General features: G+C 44.4%; 1 protein-coding gene across 10 annotated transcripts in view; it reads left to right on the top strand.

The window, feature by feature from the left end:
* The window catches only part of SBNO1 (strawberry notch homolog 1), an 84422-nt gene extending 71224 nt beyond the window's left edge, over nucleotides 1-13198 (top strand). For 7 of the 10 annotated variants that reach the window (XM_031650874.1, XM_031650875.1, XM_031650873.1 and 4 more), the window contains 2 exons: nucleotides 3965-4158; nucleotides 6249-7775. In XM_031650874.1, coding sequence (XP_031506734.1) covers nucleotides 3965-4158; nucleotides 6249-6391 — 337 coding nt within the window. In that variant the 3' untranslated portion in view covers nucleotides 6392-7775. Of the gene's footprint in view, nucleotides 1-3964; nucleotides 4159-6248 lie in introns of all 10 variants that reach the window. The other 3 variants (XM_031650872.1, XM_031650869.1, XM_031650867.1) reach the window with 2 other exon arrangements.
* Nucleotides 13199-15149: the final 1951 nt, after the last annotated feature.

Raw genomic sequence — 15149 nt, 5'->3', positions numbered from 1 at the left:
TGTCTCAAAAAAAAAAAAACAAAACAATTATAAAACAAAATACAAAAAATACAAAAATGCCAGTGTGGTATGGCGCCTGTAATCCAAGCTACTTGGGAGGCTGAGGCAGGAAATTGCCTGAACCCAGAAGGTTGGAAGTTGCAGGAGTCAAAATTGCGCCTATTGCCTCTAGCCTGGGTGACAGAGTGAGACTCCATTTAAAAAAAAAAAAAAATCCCAGCACTTTGGGAGGCTGAGGCGGGCGGATCACCTAAGATTGGGAGTTCGGGACCAGCTTGACCAACATGGAGAAACCCCGTCTCTACTTAAAAAAAAAAAAAAAATACAAAATTAGCCGGCTGTGGTGGCACATGCCTGTAATCCCAGCTACTGAGGAGGCCGAGGCAGGAGAATCGCTTGAACCCAGGAGGCGGGGGTTGCGGTGAACTGAGATCGTGCCATTGTACTATAGCCTGGGCAACAAGAGCAAAACTCTGTCTCAAAAAAAAAAAAAAAAAACTTTTTCGCCTTCCTTCTGTCACTTTCCGTGTTTTTTTTGTTTGGTTGGTTATTTCAAAGGACAGTCTCATTATATCACCTAGGCTGGAGAACAGTGCAGCCAGTCGTAGCTCACTGCAGCCTCAAACCCCTCCCATCTCGGCCTCCTGAGTAGCTGGGCTCTTTTCTTTCTTCCTTTCTTTTTTAAAAAAGCTTTACTGGTGTCCCAGATCTAGGGAATGTCTAAGAAACCAGAGAGATGCCCAAAGTTAACAGCACAGCACACGCAAACTTTTGTTGTTGAGTCTTGGAGTGCTTCTTGCTGTGCCCCCTCACCCCTTAGCTTGCAGTGTTTACTTTGTGACCTCGTATACTCTCATATCTGCAAATCATAGTTTTCTCCCTCATTAAGTAGTTAATGCTCTTGCGGTATCTGACCCACTTCATGAAAAGGAATATAAGGTGTAAATGAATTTTAGCTTGAGGGGTTTTTTTGTTTGTTTTTTGATGGTTTGGGCTCCTTCTGTAGGTGTATAAGTTGGCTTTGATGTGAGTAGTGCTTTTGGTTTTCATTATGAGAGTAAATTAGTGCCACTGAAAATTAGAAAAAGTCTGTAAGATAAAATGTTTTAAAAGGTAGGCCAGCTAGGTGCCATTGGCTTGCCGGTAGTCCTGGCACCTTGAGAGGTCAAGATGGATCACATGAGGCCAGGAGTTTAAGACCAGCCCGGCCAACATGGTGAAACCACGTATCTACTAAAAATACAAAAATTAGCAGGGCATGGTGGCAGACGCCTATAATCCCAGCTGCTTGGGAGGCTGAGGCACAAGAATTGCTTGATCCTGGGAGGCAGAAGTTGCAGTGAACTGAGATCGTGGCACTGCACCCCTGCCTGGGTGACAGCGAGACTCGATCTCAAAATAAAAAAAAGTTTTAAAAGTTAACCTACAAACCTTTTTTTTTTTTTTTTTTTTTTTTTGGAGATGGGGTCCTTGCTCTGTTTCCCAGGCTGGAGTGCAGTGGCACGATCTTGGCTCACTGCAACCTCTGCCTCCCAGGTTCAAGCAGTTCTCCTGCCTCAGCCTCCTGAGTAGCTGGGACTACAGGCGCCCGCCACCATGCCCAACTAATTTTTGTATTTTTAGTAGAGACAGGGTTTCATTTCACCATGTTGGCCAAGCTGGTCTCGAACTCCTGACTTTGTGATCTGCCCACCACGGCCTCCCAAAGTGCTGGGATTACAGGCATAAGCCACTGCGCCTGCCCCTAACATTTTCTAAAACATTTCCTCTGGGGACAGTGCAGTGGCTTCTAGCACTTTGGGAGATCACGATGAGAGGACTGCTTGAGGCCAGGAGTTTGAGACCAACCTCCTCAACACAGCGAGACTCCATCTCTACAAAAAAATTAACTTAAAAAACAACAAACATTTGCTTTGAGTTACAGTAAGAAAAGTGTCCTATACATGTACGTTTAACACTGTGTGTATTAGATTCATCTTGAATTAGTACTAACCAGAAGGACATCTTTATTGATGAATTCTGAAAATAATTTTAACCATAAAACATTGGTGGTATTTCTCCCTTTTTCTCATTTCTTCTTAAACTTACATGTAGCCTCTCCCTCCCCTCCCACCCCTTTCCGTCCCCCCTCTAGATTGCTGAGTCCTTCCCACTAATGTGATTTAGAACCAGTGTATCAGTAGTTTCATAATATAGAAATAACTGGCAGGATCTTTCCCCCCGGCCCTTCTTTTATTTTCACAGGTGTTGCTTGTTTTTTCATGGCAGGATGTCTCAGGATCTTTTTTTCTTTTTTAAACAGAGGGCTTGAGTGCAATGGCACCATCTTGGCTCACTGCAACCTCCACCTCCCAGGTTCAAGCGATTCTCGTGCCTCCACCACCTGAGTAGCTGGGATTACAGGCATGTGCCACCACACCCGGCTTTTTTTGTTTGTTTTTTTTGTTGTTGTTGTTGTTGAGACAGAGTCTCCTCTGTTGCCCAGCATGGAGAGCAGTGGCACTATCTCGGCTCACTGCAAGCTCTGCCTCCCAGGTTCACGCCATTCTCCTGCCTCAGCCTCCAGAGTAGCTGGGACTACAGGTGCCTGCCACCAAGCCTGGCTAATGTTTTGGTATTCTTAGTAGAGACCAGGTTTCACCATGTTAGCCAGGATGGTTTTGATCTCCTGACCTCGTGATCCGCCCACCTTGTCCTCCCAAAGTGCTGGGATTATAGGCATGAGCCACAGTGCCCAGCCCACACCTGGCTAGTTTTTGTATTTTCAGTAGAAATGTGGTTTCTCCATGTTGGCCAGGCTGGTCTCAAACTCCTGGCCTCAAGCTATCTGCAGGCCTGAGCTTCCCAAAGTGCTGGGGTTACAGGCATGAGCCACCATGCCTAATTATGTTAAACTTTTTGTAGAGATAGAGCCTGGCCATGTTGCACAGGCTGGTCTCAAACTCCTGAAGTCAAACAATACTCCCCCCTCAACCTCCCAAAGAGCTGTGACTACAGGCATGAGCCATCATGCCCGGCTAGGCTAGCAAGATCATTTTATAAACTAGCAATACTATAGTAAAATAATGGATGTTAAAATAACTAAAATGCTTCAACAGATAGCAAACACAATAAATTCAACCCTTTTTATAGGGAGGCAGGCCCCTGAAAAAATTGTGGTTTTAAAAATCAGCCCTGAGGCTGGGCGTGGTGGCTCAAGCCTGTAATCCCAGCACTTTGGGAGGCCGAGACGAGCGGATCACGAGGTCAGGAGATCGAGACCATCCTGGCTAACCTGGTGAAACCCCATCTCTACTAAAAAAATACAAAAAACTAGCCGGGCGAGGTGGCGGGTGCCTGTAGTCCCAGCTACTCGGGAGGCTGAGGCAGGAGAATGGCGTAAACCCGGGAGGCGGAGCTTGCAGTGAGCTGAGATCCAGCCACTGCACTCCAGCCTGGGCGACAGAGTGAAACTCCACCTCAAAACAAACAAATAAAAAAATCAGCACTGATACCTTAAATTGGAAATGATAACCCAGTAGGCCAACAGATTTATAATCTAAGAAATAGTAAAGGCAAATACTGCTAAAACATTGTTTATTTGAAACTTGCGGCCAGGAGCGGTGGCTCACGCCTGTAATCCCAACCCTTTGGGAAGCCAAGGGCGGATCACCAGAGGTCAGGAGTTTGAGACCAGCCGGCCCAACATGGCAAAACCCTGTCTCTACTAAAAATACAAGAAAAAAAGAAATTCCCAACTACTTGGGAGGCTGAGGCAGGAGAATCACTTGAACCTGGGAGGCGGAGGTTGCAATGAGCCAAGATCGTGCCACTGCACTCCAGTGTGGGCAACAAGAGTGAAACTCCGTCTCAAAAAAACAAAAAGAAAAGAAATTTGAGTTGACCTTGTAAACCTTTCAGAAACATGTGTCTGTGTGCATATATAGACACTCACATATGTGTATTTCTTTCCCACTTTTCTTAGGCGTGGCAATTGCAAAAAAGCAAGCTTGGGGTTAGTTTGTGAAATAGGTCTTCGTTGCCGTACATACTATGTATTATGTGGTTCAGTGCTGAGTGTCTGGACAAAAGTTGAGGGTGTTCTAGCATCTGTCAGTGGCACAAACGTGAAGATGCAGATTGTGCGGCTAAGAACGGAAGATGGGCAACGGATTGTAGGTGAGTCTAATTTTTGTTTTGGTTTGAGTTGCAGGAAAAAATCAGATCTGACTTTTTTCTCATTGCTAATATCTTAGCTCTGTTCTACATGCATTTAACATCTCCTTCAGTAGTGGGTATGGGACCCGTTTTATATTTCTTACAAGGTTGAACAGAAGTTAAGCCTTCAAACAGACATTGTTGGTTCTGGTTGAAGTTATGATATGGTCATCTCTTTGATGCTGCTCTCAGCCGCTCTTGCTCTCCTTCTCTACTCTTGGTGGCTGTGCAGGCTCCCTGGTGTGAAGACAGTTCAGTCTCTTGCCCAGGAGTTCTCCATTGAGCTAGCTTAAGACTCTGGAACTCAAAAGCCACTGTGCACAGAGGATGGCTTGGTGTCCTGCAGGGAGCAAGGGCAGACTAGGCCAGCTGTTCCCACTGTGTGCTCAACTACAGGTATCCAGGAAGCAGGCCAGCAATTGAACTCTGTTTGCTTATCTTGGTTTCACTTACAGCAGCCTTCTTCTACCACGAGTTGCATATCGGCAGTTCATGGGCCAAAATCAGTCCATGGATTTTTTTTTTTTTTTTGGACACTTGAGTGTTTTGGGATTTTGTAGGTTTTCATTTGAATTAATTTTTTTTTTTTTTTTTTTTTTTTTTTTGAGACTGAGTCTTACTGTGTTGCCCAGGCTGGAGTGCAGTGGCGTGCTCCTGGCTCACTGTATCCTCCACCTCCTGAGTAGCTGGGATTATAGGCATGCACCACCACACCCGGCTAATTTTTGTATTTTTTTAGTAGAGGTGGGTTTTCACCATGTTGGCCAAGCTAGTCTCGAACTCCTGACCTCAAGTGATCCGCCCACCTTGGCTTCCCAAAGTGCCGGGATTAGAGGCGCGAGCCACTGCGCCTGGCCTCATTTGAATTAATTGCCAACATTTAAAAAAGAGGTTTGATTTAAAAGTCTAGATTTCCAGTTCCAAAAGCAGCCCATCAGCTGGACATGGTGGTTCACACTTGTAAACCCAGCCCTTTGGGAGCCTGAGGCAGGAGGATTGCTTTAGCCCAGGAGTTTGAGACCAGCCTAGGCAACACAGTGAGACCTTGTCTCTATTAAAAAAAAAAATTAGGGCTGGGCATGGTGGTTTATGCCTATAATCCCAGCACTTCAGGAGGCCGAGGCAGGTGGATCACGAAGTCAAAGAGATCAAGACCATCCTGGCCAACATGTTGAAACCTTGTCTCTACTAAAAATACAAAAATTAGCCAGGCATGGTGGGACGCGCCTGTAGTCCCAGCTACTTGGGAGACTGAGGCAGGAGAATCACTTGAATCGGGGAGGTGGAGGTTGCAATGAGCCAAGATTGTGCCACTGCACTCCAGCCTGGAGACAGAGCGAGACTGTCTCAAAAATACATATATATGCATGCAATTTATCTGGAACATTGAGCCTTCAATCCCACATGCAGGACTTTTAAGTTCCCTTAACCAGCACCCAGAGAGTATCCTTTCCAGTTTGCTAGTATCTACTCTTCAAAGTTTACCTATTTCAGTTAGCATTTGAATTTACAGCTTTTTTTCTGTAGTCTTTTTGGTGCATTAGTACATGACAGAAGTGACATTTGCATGTTTGTGGAGCTTAAAAAGATAATACATAGAATAATAGATATTCTTGACGTCCTATTAAAAAGAGAATAATAGATTTTGTGGGGTTTTTTTTTTTTTTTTTTTTTTGAGACGGAGTCTCGCTGTGTTGCCCAGGCTGGAGTGCAGTGGCACGATCTCGGCTCACTGCAACCTCCGCCTCCCGGGTTCACGCCATTCTCCTGCCTCAGCCTCCTGAGAATAATAGATATTCTTGACCTCCTATTCCTCCAACAAGATGGCATTACACTAAACACATGCATATGCTTGGGTATTTGTGGGAAATGCGGTTGAAGAATCAGACTACATCTCAATGGCCATTTCATTTATTAGGTAGTCGTTTAATTTTTGTGTGAACTTCTTGTTCATTACGCTTAATATTATGCCTCATTTGGAATCTGCTGTGAAGCTATACAGCGTGGTTTCTTCTGGACACAACTTTATAAATTCTTGTTACGAATTACAGGTTTGATCATTCCGGCAAATTGTGTGTCTCCTCTTGTAAATCTCCTATCAACTTCAGACCAGTCTCAACAGCTTGCGGTCCAACAGAAACAGCTATGGCAACAGCATCACCCTCAGAGCATCACCAACTTGAGCAACGCATAAAGAACAGACAGGTTTCAACATGGATGGATCTGAAATGCTGTTGAAGCATATCATTTGCATAAAAATCAGGGACAGTTTCCAAAGAATTATATATTTTTTTCAGTTGTGCTCTCTCTAGTTAGTTTTTTTGGAAGTAAGGACAAACCTGGAATAGATAGCAAAACTGAAAATCAGCAGTGCTGATGGTGGTACATATGTCTTTCCTTTTGCTTCTCCCCTGGTACTTCCCATCTGCTTTTACTTTGGGTGAGCAGAGCGGGATGTGTGCGTGCGTGTGTGTCAGTCTGTTTGTGAGTGTGTTAAAGGCTACAGACCACAGTTGGTTTAAAATGCTTGGAACTTCCCAAACTGGCTTTACTTTATGTTTATACAGTGCTCAGGGTTAACGCAGTACATCCATGCCATTGCTGTGGGAAGTATCCCCGGATGCATGTGTTTTGAGTCTATAAATATAGAAAATATATATTGGTTTCTTTTTCCAGCTTAATAGGTTTATTAAAGCATGAAATGAAAGGTTGCATATCATGCATTCAGGTTATTTTCTAATTTTTGTTCTGACAGTGCATGTCTTTGAAAGCATGCGTAAACAAGATTAACACAGAAGTCAAGTAACAGAGAGAAACATTTGTTAGATGTACAGCATTGGTTATTGCATTTTTATAGTGTTTATACCTGGGTATTGCTTCAAATCCTGCAGACCCCTCCTGCCCCTTCTCCCTGCCCTAGGTTTCTGGTCAAGGTGATGAGTACATACATTTTTCTGTGATAAAACTCTTAAAAGTTAATTTTAATGTATTAATAGTATTCCTAATGTGTGCTGCAGAAATGGCTGTAAGCCTCTTAAATTTACATTTTCAACTTAAAGGTAGTTTTAGAAAGAAGTACAAATTGGCTTTCATCTTGCAAACAATCGTTTTTTACTTCGTTATCTTAATTTGCTTTATCACTCATAAAAAGGAAACCATACTTGAGTTGTAGACAATGAGGAAACACTTGAGGCTTCTGCTGTATGTTTTTTTGTTACTGTTGTTGTTGTTACTCAGTAACTTGAATATTGTTTAATGTGTTGTAAGACATTGTAGAGTTTATCTCAAGCTGTTAAAAATGGTAATGTACAAATGTGAATAGACACTTATCTATATAATATGGGTAAGTTTTGTTTCGCCTATAATAGATGTTTATAAAAACAAGTGAGGGGACAGTTGGTCTTTTTATTTCCTTTTCTTTCTTTCTTTTTTTTTTTCTTTTTTTTCTTTTTCTTTTTTTTTTTTTTTTTTTTGCTTACACAGGTTGCACTATTGAAAAATCAAGATTGTATAAACCTGGTAAAAAGCTGCAAGATGCCAAAATCTTGTAGATGTCAAATAAAAAGTTATTATACTAACAAGAAGTGGACTCTTGTTTAGGCCCTCACTGGTGACCTTCAGAAGTAGTCTGTGACGGGGACTCAGCAGAACTTGTGTGTTGCCTCAGCATTCCAGGTAGCCTTATAGCTTGGCTTAAAACTTATCCCTAAAATTTGAGATGGCGTTGAGGGAAGGGGTGTAATGATAGTACTTCTGAGTGTTTTTTAAGTTGAATTGTTTGCTGTGTTAACTTTTTAAACTTCTTGCAGAATTGGGTGAGATGTGTGTTAAAACTGACAAACCTGGCTGCAAGCTTAGGGTGTTCATCCTCTTGTGTCTCCTTTAGCCTGAGTTTGGTTATGTCAAGCTTACCGTAAGTTTTCTTAGGATTTATTTATTCTTGGTGCCTAAAAGAATAAATTGAAAGTACTTTCTGTTCTTTGGCACATTTTGCCCAGTGGATGCAACTTCTATCCTCAGTCCAGTTCATATATCTCAGGCAGTGATCCATTTTATATCAGCCAGTTTTCCTTGTTAGGGCCACTAGACCCGGCTGGCAGCCAAGAGCAGCACTGTCCCCACCTTCAGCAGAACTTCTCAGCTTATGTGTGTGTTTTAAAGCAGTAGTCAGCTTCCATCAGCAATGGAAGTGTCGCCCACTCCAGCAGAGGTACAGTCGCTGGACCTGAGGAAGGGAAGCATTACAAACCCTCCAGTGAGACAGAATGGCAGAGTTGGGAAGGATCTTCTCTCATAGGCTGTTGACCCAGCTCCTCTTTCTGTGTGTGAGGGCATCTTCGTTTTTTATGGCATTTTCAAAGCAGCATATGAGGATTCTTAGCATGCAGCTAATTGACAACCCCCATGGCCCATGATGTAATGTTTGCTCTGGACTAGCCATCTTGATACATAGGAGTGTATGTATATTAGGTTCTTTGTAGAACAGCTTTTTTTTGTTGTTTTTTTCATTTAAAAGGCCTCTGAAAGCCCTCTCAAAACGGACCTCAAAAAGGCAACCAGTGTTGAATGGATGGGAGCTGGGGCGATGCATGCCCAGGCTGGTCATGGTGTGTGCAGCACCCAGAGAGTTGCACCCACCCCTTCTTCAGGTGGATATCCGACCTTTACACTGTGGTCTTACAAAAGTCAGCAAGTTTGGTTTGGCTGCCCTGTGAAACTTCGGCATTCGAGGTCCTCTTCTGTTAAAACCCAACTCTTGGCTGGGCGCGGTGGCTCATGCCTGTAATCCCAGCACTTGGGGAGGCCGAGACTGGCAGATCACTCGAGGCTAGGAGTTCGAGACCAGCCTGGCCAACATGGCGAAACTCCATCTCTATCAATAAATACAAAAAATTAGCCACTAACTTCTGTAAAATAGGTCCATTCATTGCAGGATCTAAGTGTCACACCTGACTTCAGAGGCCTTGTTTAACTAACCCCATGTCCTCTTTGCCTCTGCAATGCCTTTTTCTTCTTTTTAGCAATATGGCTCTGAGCACAAAGGTTTGATTGGAAATCATGTTCGGGTTTTCAGAGTTTACAGTGTCGGTTGTACTGAAAACCACTTTTAGAGTCTAAAGCAGCTCAGATGTTATCTCTGGGGGAATTAATGTTCCCCTAATTTAGCAACCTCCATACCACAAGGTCTCTATCTGTAGTTACTGGGATTATCCAGATACACTATCAATGATACAAATTCATAGATGTATTAATGCATTTCTTTAAACATGACTTGATTAAGAAACAGATATGTTAAGCAGTTTTCTTTTTCTGCTGCTAAATTGCAGTTAGACACTTCGGTATCTTCTCTACATGTGTATATAAATTAGTAAGAACCTGCATTCAAAGCAATGTAGTAGTGTGTGTATGTATCTATATATATTTATTCTAACTCAGCACTTCAGAAGCCTTTTTGAGTTACAACAATATTTTAGTTTGCTTCATCTGTAGAGGTAAAAGTTCTGTATTACCAAGCTCCAGAGGAATATGATATTTTACAGGCACAATTTTCTGGCTGTAGCCCCTGCGGCATTCATTTGCTGGCCTCCATGGGATGCTGTTAGAACAATTGTTAGCCGGCAAGAGAAGCAAGGGTACCAGGACAGCATTTACAGTTGTGGAATGGGAGCCTTCTTCCCTCTCCCCTCCACTTTCATTTTAGCATGAGAGAAAAAAACAATAGATTGGAAATGATTGTTGCATCTCACTTCATGAAAGTAGGGGCAGAAGTTCCCTCTGGATCCTTTCTTGACAAGCAGTCAAGAGGAAGGTCCCCATACACATGTCCCTGTGTGATACTTGGTAGTTTCTGAGAATGGTGCTACATAAGCGTTGCTGTTAGGTTGGGATCCTATTAACGAATGTTCGGTTAGTTCAGGCTTCCCAGTGGCAAAGGCAGACACCGTGGAGATGGACATTTACTGACTCCCCTTCTTTGTGGCTTCGGTCTCCCTGGCTAACACCACACCTGTGCGTACTGCGCTTGGCCCACTTTGCTGCAGAAACACAATGAGCGTTTCATGTCAGCTACAGCTGAGAGCAAAAACTGCAAAAAAAAAGTCTCATTGGATGCCAGTTGTCTGATACAAATGCAGTGTCTTTTAAGTGACAGAAACACACCTAAATACCTGCAACTCAAGCTCGCTAGCATTTTTTTTCTGAGTACTTGAGATAAAATCCAAAACCCACCCTCTAATTTTATGCTGTATTTATATATATGTACATAAATGTATATATATAGAAATGTCGAGTTCTTCTGGATTCTGAATGTAAATAATTCTTGTAAATTGGGACTCCGCCCACCTGTTTCTCCCTTTTCCCTCTTCCCTTCAGCTCTATTTATTCTTTTCTTGACTTTCCCATATGGGGCATCTTACGACTTTTTTTGTTTTTTGTTTTTTGTTTTTCATTTAGAAAAGTATGGAAAACTTTTCATTTAGAAAAGTATTTGTTCCTGTATTTTAGAATTCAGTTTTGCATCTTTGCTGTAGAATTGCTGTTTTGTGTTACTGTTTTTTACTATGTCTTACTGTGTTTTGCATTTTTATTGTGTGCAATGCATTGTACTGAGGGGATGCACTTGAGCGCCGTTTCTGACGCTGACATTGTGTGGCTGCTCATGCTCCTTTATGTTGTTCTTTGGAAGCTGTAGTGAGCCTGATGTTTTCACATTGTAAAAAATGCTTCCTGAGACTTCTTTAAAGCTCCTCTAACTTCTTCAGTGCATTTGGGATCAAACTTAGCTCTTAGGTCAGCAAACCTGACTTGCTCCTACTTTTGCAGTTTTTCAGGCCTTACCATATTTCTTATCTCTGGCTTTCCACCTGATAGGAAAATCTTGCAGATTTGAAACAGTGGTTTCTGGCCTGCTGCTGCAGCAGATTCCCTATGTTTATTTAAGAAGTTGGGCCTATACTTTTAGCCTACGAATAATGAGTGATACTTGCAATGAACACAGGTAGCCTGCTGCTGTTTATAACCTGTTGAGGATATTTATAGCAGGCAGGAGGCAGACCTAGGGTGTTATTGACAGGTGACTTTAGAGAATGTACATCGGCGGGGCGCGGTGGCTCACGCCTGTAATCCCAGCACTTTGGGAGGCCGACGAGGGCGAAGCACGAGGTCAGGAGATCGAGACCATCCTGGCTAACATGGTGAAACCCTGTCTGTACTAAAAATACAAAAAAAAAAAATTAGCCGGGCGTAGTGGCGGGTGCCTGTAGTCCCAGCTACTCGGGAGGCTGAGGCAGGAGAAAGGCGTGAACCCGGGAGGCGGAGTTTGCAGTGAGCTGAGATGGCATCACTGCACTCTAGCCTGGGCAACAGAGCTAGACTCTGTCTCAAAAAAAAAAAAGTGTGCATTAAGGAACAATTGTCCTCCAAAAGAGAGCCAAGCAACTGCTGTGGAGCCTCCTAGGCTGACTCTGCTGGAGGGTGAGAGGCAGATGCCCACTGCAGCGCTGGCCCCTGGGGTCCCTGGAGCGGCTGTGCTCTCCACCCTTGTATCGGCGAGTGGATCTTGACTGCATCAGCCATAAGCCTAGAAGCAGAGCTGGATCGAGGTGTTTTTAATAATTGGAGTTGGGAAGACCCGGATGGCTCATGAAAATGGTGGTGTTTGGCACCCGGGAGGCAGACATTGGGTATTTGTTCACAATTTTGCACCTCTAAGAGCGTGTTCCTTTATAGCTTTCAGGAATGATTGCCGTGAGCGTCTTTGGGGCCTTTCATTCATGTACAAGTTTCATTCATTACTATTCAACTTGGTAGACTTGGTGAAAATGTAAAAGCATTCCATATTTGGATCAGTCTTGGGAACTAAATTTGTCGTGAATTGGGGCCTGTCACAGATTGCCTCCAGTGTGCATCCACCACTCAGACCCTCCTTGCTCAGTCTCCCTCTGGAGCCCATGGAGAAGCCGTGCTGTGGTTGGCAGTGCGGCCATCTGCGCTGCAGCAACATGGCAGGGTGCAGTCCAGCAAGACTGCCCTTTAGTGCAAGGCTAAGCTAGGAAAAGAAGCCCAAAAAAGCAGGTTCTTTTTGGTACTTGTAATTCAGGCATCCTCCAGAGTAAAGGCCACTCTACAGGCCCCTGGTGAGAACCTGCCTGGCTTTTCCACTGTGGGCCCCTAACCAGTACCCTGCCCTTGCGGCCCATTTGTGCCTGGGCAGATGTTTCTGGCCAGCAGACACTGAAGACCTTTTTGCTCTGACAGTATTTATGGCACTGAAGAGGATAAAGAAGCTTGAGCCTCTTTCTGACTCCCACTTTATGGGGCAGAGAGACCTTTTTTTCTACGTAGCACATTGCAGTCTCACCGCTATCAGAAAAATATCCTGTTCATGGTTTATACTGAATTTGCAAACTACTGATAGGAGTTTTCAATAACCACTTGCATCTTCCATCATCCATGAGAGGTGGGAAGAGGTACACTGTATCTCTGCAATAAAACTTTTGCCACGTTCTACCTCCTCTGAGCAAAGGATACTTTTCTATGTAGGCGTAGATCATTCTCTTTACTAATCTGACATGGTGCATCTGGAGACGTCTGATGGAATCCAAAGACAACTTGAAACAAAGGCGGATGTCAGCTCTTGGTTTGTTTTCATTTCGTTCTCTTTTAAATCTCCCTTTTGTTATCGCTCCTGTTGTAGCGTGTCCATCAGTGTGTGAAGGGTACGCCCTGTTCTAACGATACTGCGTTGCTGCATCCAGCCTTTCGTGGGAGCGCAGTACGAAGTGTCCAGCATTGATTATCCTGACCACTTTTGATATGTAACTGAGAAATTTGGTCTCATGCAATAAAAATGTACTGGCTGCATTTTAGCAAGGTTTACTCTTGCAAGTAAAAACGATCAACCGTGAAGCATAACAAATTCTGTATTTAGTTTCTTTTGTTGTTGTGGTTTTTGTTTTGTTTTTTGTTTTTGTAAGATTCTCAATAAATTAAATACAAGTCACTGGTTGTGCTTCCTTTGGGCGCTGTCTTCACAGATCTCATGAACATCTTCATAGTGTCTTTAAAAAAGTGTAAGTGCTGTCACTGTGCCTTTGCAGATGGCACAGGCACTGAGTCAGGGAGCCAACCAGGGTGGGGCGGTGCCCAGCCCAGGTGCAGTGTGTGGGCCCGGAGTGGGCTGCTGTCTCGGAGTGGGCTGCTGTCTCGGACTGCTGCGGAAGGTGGTGGGAGGGAGAAAGGGCTGGGATGCCAGTGGGAATCTTGAGCAGCGTTTAGTGCATGGCTTGTCTGGGAGTTCTTCTGTGATGTTTGAAATACTTGGGAGAAGGATATTCAATTTTTAGCTTGAAATGCATAAGGGTATTCAATCAAATTTGTAAATAGCATTAATGGTTAGGGGGGATTTAACCTCCCGAATATATGAGATAATTGAGCATTACTTGAGGAACAAGTCAAAAGGAGGGAGTGTTTTAACTAAAATTTGACTCAGTATTTTTGAGTTTGAAAACTGAAACAGGCTTTTAAATGTATAACCTTAATAAATTGGTTATTGCCCAGGCACAGTGACTCACACCTGTAATCCCAGCACTTTGGGAGGCCGAGGCGGGCGGATCACCTGAGGTCAGGAGTTCGAGACCAGCCTGGCCAATGTGGTGAAACCTCGTCTCTTCTGAAAGTTAGCTGGCGAGGTGGCAGACGCCTGTAATCCCAGCTACTTGGGAGGCTGAGGCAGGAGAAACTTGAACCTGGGAGGCAGAGGTGGCAGTGAGCCGAGATTGCGCCATTGCATTCCAGCCTGGGCAACGATAGCAGAACTCCATCTCAAAAAATAAAAAATAGGCCGGGCGCGGTGGCTCAAGCCTGTAATCCCAGCACTTTGGGAGGCCGAGACGGGTGGATCACAAGGTCAGGAGATCGAGACCATCCTGGCTAAACCAGTGAAACCCCATCTCTACTAAAAATACAAGGAACTAGCTGGGCGAGGTGACGGGCGCCTGTAGTCCCAGCTACTCGGGAGGCTGAGGCAGGAGAATGGCGTGAACCTGGGAGGCGGGGCTTGCAGTGAGCTGAGATCCGGCCACTGCACTCCAGCCCAGGCGACAGAGCAAGACTCCGTCTCAAAAAAAAAAAAAAAAAAAATTGGGTATTGAATTTGTTTTGAGGGGAGGGGTTTTTATTGTTTTTGTTTGTGTTTTGTTTTGAGAGAGTTCAGGTGATTCTCTGCCTCAGCCTCCTGAGTAGCTGGGATTACAGGCACGTGCCACCATGCCTGGCTAATTTTTGTATTTTTAGTAGAGGTGGGGATTCATTCACCATGTTGGCCAGGCTGGTCTCAAACTCCTGACCTCAGGTGATCCGCCTGCCTCCGCCTCCCAAAGTGCTGGGATTACAGGTGTGAGCCATCGCGCTTGGCTGTTTTTTGTTTTTGAGACAAGAGTCTCACTCTGTTGCCCAGGCTGGAGTGCTGTGGTGTGATCTCAGCTCACTGCAACCTCTGTCTCCTAAGTTCAAGGGATTCTCCTGCCTCAGCCTCTCAAGTATCTGGGATTACAGGCGCCCGCCACCATGCCCAGCTAATATTTGTATTTTTAGTGGAGGTGGGGTTTCGCCATGTTGGCCAGGCTGATGTTGAACTGTTGGCCTCAAGTGATCCACCTGCCTTGGCCCCCCAAAGTGCTGGGATTACATGTGTGAGCCAATGCACTCTGCTGGGTATTAATTTGAATAAGAAATAATGGCCGCTTGTGGTGGCTCATGCCTGTAATCCCAGCACTTTGGGAGGCCAAGGTGGGTGGATCACTTGAGGCCAGGAGTTTGAGACCAGCCTGGTCAACACGGCGAAACCCTGCTTCTACAAAAAATAATTAAAAATCACCTGGGCATGGTGCCATGTGCCTGTAGTCCCAGCTACTTGGGAAGCTGAGGGGCAGGATTGCCTGAGTCGGGGAGGT

Source organism: Papio anubis, chromosome 9 (genome assembly GCF_008728515.1).
Source record: "Papio anubis isolate 15944 chromosome 9, Panubis1.0, whole genome shotgun sequence".
Lineage (NCBI taxonomy): Eukaryota > Metazoa > Chordata > Mammalia > Primates > Cercopithecidae > Papio > Papio anubis.
Note: the sequence above shows the minus strand (reverse complement) of the source record. Positions and strands in the feature narration are given on the sequence as shown.